This window comes from Benincasa hispida, chromosome 3 (assembly GCF_009727055.1).
Source record: "Benincasa hispida cultivar B227 chromosome 3, ASM972705v1, whole genome shotgun sequence".
Classification (NCBI taxonomy): Eukaryota; Viridiplantae; Streptophyta; class Magnoliopsida; order Cucurbitales; family Cucurbitaceae; genus Benincasa; species Benincasa hispida.
The window spans coordinates 64,646,146-64,655,094 of NC_052351.1; the positions used below are offsets into that span (position 1 = coordinate 64,646,146).

General features: G+C 34.2%; 1 protein-coding gene across 1 annotated transcript; it reads right to left on the reverse strand.

Moving 5' to 3' along the window:
* Window positions 1–1,909: 1,909 nt before the first annotated feature.
* Window positions 1,910–7,260, reverse strand: LOC120073178. Its single transcript, XM_039025845.1, has 8 exons — window positions 6,807–7,260; window positions 4,666–5,912; window positions 4,283–4,574; window positions 3,926–4,129; window positions 3,602–3,775; window positions 2,828–3,025; window positions 2,611–2,724; window positions 1,910–2,466 (listed from the first exon to the last, which is right to left on the reverse strand). Exons 2-8 carry the CDS (start codon window positions 5,718–5,720, stop codon window positions 2,134–2,136), a joined length of 2,370 nt encoding a protein of 789 aa, XP_038881773.1. The 5' UTR covers window positions 5,721–5,912; window positions 6,807–7,260; the 3' UTR covers window positions 1,910–2,133.
* Window positions 7,261–8,949: the final 1,689 nt, after the last annotated feature.

The following is an 8,949-nucleotide window of genomic DNA, read 5'->3' on the forward strand; positions in this document are numbered from 1 at the left end:
TAAATAAATAATTTGTATATGTATTACAAACTATGAGATTTAAAGCATAGACCCCAACATTTGGGATACATGATTTTAAGTTTGAGGTGGAGGAAGTATAGTGTACTTTTTGTTTGTTTGTTTGTTTGTTTATCTTGCTATGCATGTAAGTTAAAGGAAAAAAATGATTTATTCACGTTAATATAGTTAGAAAATTTTAATGCCCAAATTTTGGACAATTTTTTTTAAAAGAATATATTATATGATGTATGCTTTAATGATGAAAACTTCTATGAGTATCTTATGGATGTTATTGTTTGTGATTTGTTCTGTATTTGTATGCTAAATAGTCTGCTATGAAAATATGATAGCATAGTCCTAGGCTAAGGTATATTTAAGTTTCTCTTGGAGTCTCTTACATATTTGAACACAGTCATTTCATTTAAAACCTTGTTAGATTAGTATGTATCACAAAATGGAATCATTTGTCACCTCGAAAGGTCTCAATCCTAGTTGAGTTTACTTCTAGTTATTGTGTAGTTGATAAAAGAAATATATGAAAAGAAAACAAAACAAATTTTTGAAGAAGATTGCTCCTCTTTCCACTAAAAAAAAAAAACGAAAAAATAAAAAAATGTGCCTATGGAAGTGAGTAAGCTTAGGTACCTTAATAGACACTCTGCACGTAGTTGGATGTCTTTCATTTAACCCACGAAGTCCATTTATCTTGAGAGAGTTCTTTTATTGAAAAAAGTGAAAAAGAAAAGTAACATAGTGTCTTTTTGTTGTGTGAATGGTCTAGATAGATGCTTACTAGTTTCCCTTAACGAGGGAAAACTACATGAAATTTTATTGATAGTATGCTAAACTAGTAAGGAGTAAATGAAAAGGGTTGCACCACACAAACATGAGGGATGAAAAGATTTAGCCCTGAAATTTCTTTACAATAGATGTGCTTGAACAATTTTGGCTTATGGAGCAAACATGTTTATTTTAGGCATTAATGTTTGAGTCAATAACATGCATGTTTAGAATTTTTTCTGTTTTATTTTATTTTTGTTCGATACTAGAAAGATTCTAAATTTTGGATGGTGAAAAGCACACAAAAAGTGATTTCTTTGATTTAGGATTTTGTAGGTTTTCTTACGTTAATTGTGATCTTTGACGTATTTTTATATTTGTTTGCAGGAATCAAGCATTTGAATAAAAATACTTTAAAAGTTGATGAATAAAACTTTAGCTTTTTTTTCTTAGTTTAAATAAAAAAAAATACCTCAAAAAATTTTTGCAACAATAATTTATAACAATTAAAGAAATAAAATATTAAAAATTTAATCTCAAAAGGACATACATGTCAATTATCACTAAACTAAGTTAATTTCGATGAACGCTACAAAATATACTTTTTATAGTAAAATGTATAATTTTAAAATAGATGGAAGAGCAAAAATGTACGACGATAAGAATAGAAATTAAATGTTGAAAGGAATAAAATGGTAACCTTTTAAATTTTTTAATAAAGGACAAAATTTTAAACAATTCAATCTCAAATGCTACCACTGAATTTTATTAATGAACGTAATAGGGAAAGAAATTGACTTAATCTCGACTAGAAATTGTCACTCTCAGAACAAAAAATAAGTTTGGTAATTTTCTAAGTGATTTTTTATGGCCAAAAGTACTTGTCTTAAAATTTAAACTGTTTGATATCAAACAAAAATCATTTTTGAATAATCAAACTGATTTGAACCATTTTTCTAAAGAATCACTATAAAGTTAACTATCCAAAAATTGATTGACCAAAAACCACTTTAGAATAACCTTATGGCAATTTAATACATAGAAATACTTTTACATATAGTACAATTAATTTGTGACCAAAATCACACTTAAGAAAATGTACCCAAATATACAAACATTTTAATTAAACTATTTTTATAAATGTGTTCATGATTTATATATAAGAACAAAAACTCAAATTCCATATACAAGAAAATTCGGCTGAGATAACCCGAAACCATCTATAAATCTAAATTGACTTACACTTTCCCCTATTTTATTTCTATTTTTCACGTTCAAATTCAACAGTCCTTCATAAAGAAACAACGTATATATGCTGTAAATAAAATACATACACGACTCGTTTGAATATTGTCATATGGACCATACTTCTTGTAGGAGTTTGTACCTCATGTTGAATGTCATACCATCTTCATGTCGGCCATTACCATGAGCATTGTATGTCGGAGACGAAGTCGATTTATCGACAATTGACAAGAGAGGAGAATCCAGTTCCTCGAGTTCTTCATCGCTCGTATATCCCTTCCTCTGAATAGTAGAGACGTTCCTTTCCAAGTGTGATTTTCCCCCAGCCTCTGCAACTTTTTCTGCCACATCAGATGTTGAAGGAGAAATATAGAAAACTGGAGCAGCCATGTACGGAAAGTTCCTCCCTGAGTAACCCGAAACTCTCTGTTCGACAATACTCTGTTCGGCCAAAAAGCATGAAGATGAGTTCATAATAATGATAAGAAGACATCAAAACCCAACAGCTCAAAGCTATCTAGGAGTTCTTTGGTTGAATTGAGACATCCTGGCGTTAAGTTTTGGAACAAGAGAAGTTCATCTTACCTCAGCATTAAGGGACTCCAAGACAGTTCCCGGAACGGGATCAGGACAGAACTCGTCAGGAGTGAAATTACAAAGTATTCTTGTAATCAGCGGAAGACTAATCAAAGGGCAGACCTACAGATCACAAAATAAATGGTTAAGTAAATTAATAATGTCATACAAACTAATAGAGTGCATTCAGTTGAAAAAAGGGTAGGCGTTTGAGGTTGAAAAAGACCTCTTCTCTGATTGAACGATCTGTAAGCATGTCTTTTGGAAGCATCAAGAGATCACTCAATGAATTAAGTAGAGGAAATGATTGAGGCCTTCCATCCCCATCAGGTTTAATGTCATCGTCGCTGCCAGGTTGATCTACAGAGGAGTCTTCGGCATCAATGCCGACCATGTCGGTTAACCATCTAGACCAATTTCCAACCTGCATCAAGTGCAGCCAACCTCAATTTAGCATCTGCTAGTCACCACTTATTTCAAGATTATTGTTTAGCCATTCTCAAAAAATTAATCCCTTAGGCTTCTTGAGCAGAAATCCAAACTGTCAAAGTATCTCATTAGTTTTGTTGGAAATAAGTAATTAAGGGGTTGTTTGGGGAGCTGAGTTAGTTATTATAATATGTGGATTACAATAATCTATGTTTGGGATGCAGACTATTTTAGTCTAGGTTACAAATGAGAAGAAAGGATAGTTACAAAATCATAAACACTAGAGACAACGAGTGTTTCCAAACAGCTTTACTATAGTTATAAGTGGGTGATAATAATTGAGAATTTCAACTACTATAATGGGAGGCCCAAAGGTATAATAGCTCACTCAACCAAGGCAAGTTGAGGGCCCAGACACCCCCTAAACGTTTCGATCATAAATTTAATACTGAAATGCCCAGCATTTGGATACTTGATGCTTGAAGACTGAACTTGATTGTTTGCAGATCCATCACATAATATAATCCTAAATATCTAAATTATAAGATGTCGTGGGGAGAATGGTACATACAGAATTTTTTAGTTGTGCACCAGATCCGAAGCTCAAATCTCCAGCAGGTATAGGAAGAACCTTGGCATCAACAATAGGATCTGAGACAGGATCAGTTGGAATCTCATGGGCTGACTCACGAAGAATAGCATTAAACATTGCCACATCTAGCCTGGAAACACACTGTTCCATAACCTGATCCAAGATTGGACATGAATTAATCTTCTAACTTTAGTGGTTGGAATTGAAATACAATTTTAAAGTGGAATCATATTCTGAAGTCCCCCATGAAAGGACAGCTGCTAAGTAATATTGTTCTACTTTTCTTTATTGAATAAACCTTACCATTCTTGCAAGAACAGGAAGACAACCACACTCATGACCGCCTGCTCGGACAGGACAGAGACGTTGAAAAGCATCCTGGAAAGTACTTCTCCAAAGGCTAACTGAAAAGTTCCCTTGCTGCTGATCACCCAGGGGAGGTCCCATAAACTGTTCCCTGATTTTGTTATTGGATGCGACTCGAGGTTGCATATTTGGAGTTAACGACTGAAAATATAGTATGAGGATCAAAGAGATAAGCATAAAGATATTTGTAAAATAGACATTCGATCACGCTAAGGGAAAAGAAATTAAGATATTAACTATCAAGTCTAATATTACCATGTTTATACTAAATAAACTAGAAAGGAGTAACAATACCTGCCACCAAACAGACTCGACTATCCGAGAAAAGATCCAGAATTCAACTTTTTCTAATGCGGCCATAAAAGTTCCTGTCTCTTGCCAATCCTCTACACACTGCATGTGTTTATTTACTAGTTTATTGCCATAACTATTCCTCCATTGAACAGTTGTTGGCTTCCCTCCATTTCTCTGACTACTGTTGTTGGAATCAACAAAATTTTTCATTGGATTTGAGCTACGGATGCTGCTAAATGTTTGAGATGTTATCTCCCTCATCACAATAGTATTTGATAGCCAGAAGGTTAACCTAAGAGAGCCAAGGAAAAATTATTTGTTAATTTCCACCACTCAACAGCACTTAATAACAATTAACTGTGATGATATAATAGTAAATATACCTCGAAACATCGCTCCCACATGATTTAGCAATTAAAACTAGCCCTGATACAATGTTCTTCGCAACTGTGGCTCGCTTGTCTTGAGACCAATGTTTGCAAGCATAAATGTAAATTCTAGACAGGCGTCGAGCAGGTGTATGCACTTTATGTGCCGAACTCCCATGCTCTGGTACTACTGAATAAAGAGACATTTCAAGAGCTGCAACAACTCTCAACTCCTCTTCAAGTTTATCAATTCTTTGTTCCATTTCTTCAATTTTTTGCGCACAAGTAGCTTGATCGTCATGGTCACCATTCATATCCGAACCATTTCTAATGCTGTGAATACCATTTAATGCCTCATCCAAGACTTCAATATCCTTTACCTCATCAACAATCTGGTAATCAGTTCCTTCAGAAGATTCTGATGAAGGTTTAGGCACAATTTTTGCACTCCTAGAATTGCTTTTGGAAGACTTCTTGTTTTTTACTCTGGGTGGGTCTCTATCTGAATTTGTTGTTATTTTTGGAGTACAAGATGATTTCTTGGACGGTGATTTATTTATACCATTATCAAATTGTTCACTAGAATTCTGAAGAGAGCAATCTGAACTGTTATCTTCTAAAATATCTTCAGGAAAATTTGATGCTCTTTCTACTTTCTCTTCCTTCGTTGTCAACGAATCACTTTTTGACGAAACTGAATCTGTCATGGTTTCTGAATCTGAAATTTCTTCCTTCCTGTGACTTACATATTTCTCCAATGCAGTACATTTATCATCTACAATACCATTCTCATTCCCTCCGTCAGCAATCACATTGGCTTTAGAATCCTGATGTGTCTCCTCAAACTTGTTGGCATCAGCAACATGATTAACCTCAGAGGGTTTCGTGTTTGTGTTTGACTCGCTTACTAAATTGTCCGGCTTCATATCCAATGCCTTAGGTACAGTTTCTTTAGCATCCCCAGTTTTGCTATTATTCTCTTGATGTGGTCTGCGTTCTTTCCTCTCTGCTCTAGGAGTTCGTTTACTCTGGTTCTTAACAGGAGTTCTCCTCTTGTCGATCTCTTTCATTTTTAATGGATTCAAACTTCCAACAATGACAAAAAGGAAGACTATCAACAGGGATCGCTGAAAAGTTATCAAAGATCAAACGTATTGTAGATGCTTCAATATGTGGTTCCAACAACCCTTCAGGAGATAAATCAGATTTAACAGGGTGTAAACTTCACCACTGTGATTCTCGGTATCAAACCATCTTAAACCCTGCAATAACAAAAATAATAATGAGCAACAACACTGAAGCAGCCACAGGGATAAAGAAATGCAAAGTGAAGCCATGAGCAACACGATGGAATCATCAAGATTGAACTATGGTTCCGCATACATATCAAACAGTATAATTTAAAATTTACCCCCAAAAAAAAAATCCCTCTTTTGAAACTGCAGAAAGAAACGCCAAACTACAAGGTCACCTTTAGATTTATGAATCTTGAAATGCGTAAAGGAAAAATATAGAACTGGAAAAGATCGAATCAAAACACAATGGCTAATCTCTGACTCGGCAAAGTTTATTACTTAACCAAAATCATTACTCATCGTAATGTACTAAATCCATCGTAATCTCAAAGTCAGAAATAGTAGCAACCGACATCAATCCAGGGTTAAAGCAATCAAACATTCAATCCCCATCCTGTTCCAGCGAAATCAACTTCAATTTAATTCAAAAAGAACAAGAAATTCAGAATATTACAGCAATTATGGAAGGAATCTCATATTCTATATCCTTAAGCTCATTAGAAAACATAATTACAACGATCTAACGACTCCCAAACCTGGTCTCTCGCCACACCGACAAGAACTAAACAACAAAACAGACTTGAAAAGAAAAAGAGATTTCCAAATATTTCAACAAAGAAAAAAAAACCATCTCACATTGCATTACAGAAACGCTCGATTCATCAAACGGAACTAATAAAAAAGTTAAAAGAAAGAAAGCACCCACACTCCCAAAGCGAACTGGAAGCTCATTAGAAACAAACTAGAAGTTGAAAAACCAAATCTAGAGAAGTAAAAGATAAACACAAAGAAAAAGAGAAAAGAGGAATAAAGCTACAAAAGAAAGAAGAAAAGCAAAAGAAGGTAATGAGATCTAAGCACCAAAACAAAAGCCGAATCGCAACTGTAGTTGAGAGACGAAGCAGCACAGCATCTGAGTTCCCTTGCAATGGCCTGAGTCAAAAAGGGAAACACAGAAAAGCGAGAAAAATGAAACAGAGAATCAGGAGGAATGGCATCAACAAGGAAGGAAGTGAGAGTGAAGTGACCAAAGAATCAGGAGCAGGAAGAAGCGGGGATTCCGAGAATGAAAGAAGGAAGAAGAGAGAAGGAAACATTCATCTCGGGATTGTTCATGGAGGTGCAGCAAGCTCGAAATCTGAAGATTGAAGCGTTTCTTCGACGCATGTGGGAGTGAGTGATGATGATGAGAGAAGCAATGGAAGGTTTTAAAATGGTTACCACTGCCATTGTTGTCGTTCTAATGAGTGAGTTTTTTTTTTTTTTTTGGATTTGTCGGTGATCGGAAGTCACCGGAAGTTGCCGGTTGTTCTACGCGTAGTTGGGAGGAATTTATGGGTATATCACAAGCATTCGCCATAGCTTCTTGTCGTATTTACGAAATTGTCATTTTCATAACCAATATATATATATATATAACTAAAAGAACTTTTTAATAAAAAAAAAATCTAACGTAATAGATTTTTTTATAAAGGGGTGAGAATAGCTCTATTGACATATGTTTTTTCCACGTGATTTTGCATCGGAATATAGAACTTATTTGGATTTGACGTAAGGTGTGGAATGTTGTTTGGTGTGCCGTTATTTATCATATTTAACACAAGCATAATGCCCCAAATGATTAATGGGTCTATTCAATTTGAGCTTTTCAGGTCCATTAACCTTTTAGTTTTTTTTTGTTTTAGGTTTTTTTAAAAAAAATAAAATGATTATTCTAAGTGGACTGGGACTTCTCTTATAGAGATTCAATGTAGGGTTGGCAACGGGACCGGGTCAGGATGGGGGACGTCCCCCCGTCCCTGGCCCTGTGGGGGAAATTCACCCCAAGGCAGGGATTCCCTGTCAGGGAACGGGGTCCTCACGCCTCGCGGGGCCCCATTCCCCGTTTCCCACAGAGATTCCCCTATTAGTTCCCTACACGAATCTCCTGTCATATTCAATTTATGGCCCTTTTTTTTAGTTTATTAAATTTGGGTTTGGTTTCTTGGGCTTAGGGTTAGAAATTGGATATTTAATATTGGACTCTAATCCAACACTATACATTATAAACATATATATAAATAAATTATTTTNAATTAATTCTTAATTAATTAATATTTATCAATATATTGGAAAATATTTATTGTTTAATTAATTAATCTATTAAAATTATATAAGATTGTCATGCTTAATTTCATAAATTGTATACAAAACATAATTTTTGTTCATAAAATTCTGATAGCATTTTCCATGCACAACAAAATACAATCATTTTTTATTCTCATACATTTTTTTTTCTAAACATTCATTTCTCAAACTTGCTTTATTCATATTTCCAAATATCTATAAAACCTTAAATCAAACGATCTCTAAAGGGACAACACTGAAAGTAAGGTAGACTTATATATAAAAATTATTTGGACTATTTTTAAATAAAATAAATTTATATATATGATAGTGATTTTAACAATTTAAAATTCCTAAATATAAGGGCTTTGTTTACTTAAAGCACAAAAGTGATGATAGATGTTGATGGGGTCAGGGAGGGACTTTGAAACAATTATTTTGTAAGCATCTCTTCACCCAACTCATTATCTTTGGATACTCAGAGTCAATGCTGAAATTGCCAATGGTCTCATACGCATAAAACCAAGAGGAGAATCCAATCAAAGCAATGTCTAAAACTCTCAAATATTCACCTCCAAAATAAGCATTCTTCCCAAGAACTTCTTCTAGTTGCTTCAATATTTCTATCACCTTCTTCTTCCCTCCCCCTTGCTCCTCTCCCTTTTTGGTCCATATCTTCGTTCCAGCTTCATAAAGCCGCACATTTTCACAATATAGTTTCAATTGGTTTAGAATTTCAATGATTATTCATTAGAACAAACTATCAAATTAAGCTTTTCAAAGAACCCTCGTCAAAATAGAAAATTAAGACACCATTTGATAACCATTTAGTTTTGAATTTTTAGTTTTTGAAAATTAAATCTATAAACACTCATTCAACCTCTAAATTTCTTATTTT

Excerpts from the sequence above, each read along its gene's own strand:
- LOC120073178 (XM_039025845.1), bottom strand. The coding sequence starts at position 5,720 with ATGAAAGAGATCGACAAGAGGAGAACTCCTGTTAAGAACCAGAGTAAA. Across the intron at positions 3,776-3,925 it reads TTCCTGTTCTTGCAAGAATG|GTTATGGAACAGTGTGTTTC; the intron begins GTAAGGTTTATT and ends ATCTTGGATCAG. Across the intron at positions 2,725-2,827 it reads ATCGTTCAATCAGAGAAGAG|GTCTGCCCTTTGATTAGTCT; the intron begins GTCTTTTTCAAC and ends TGTGATCTGTAG.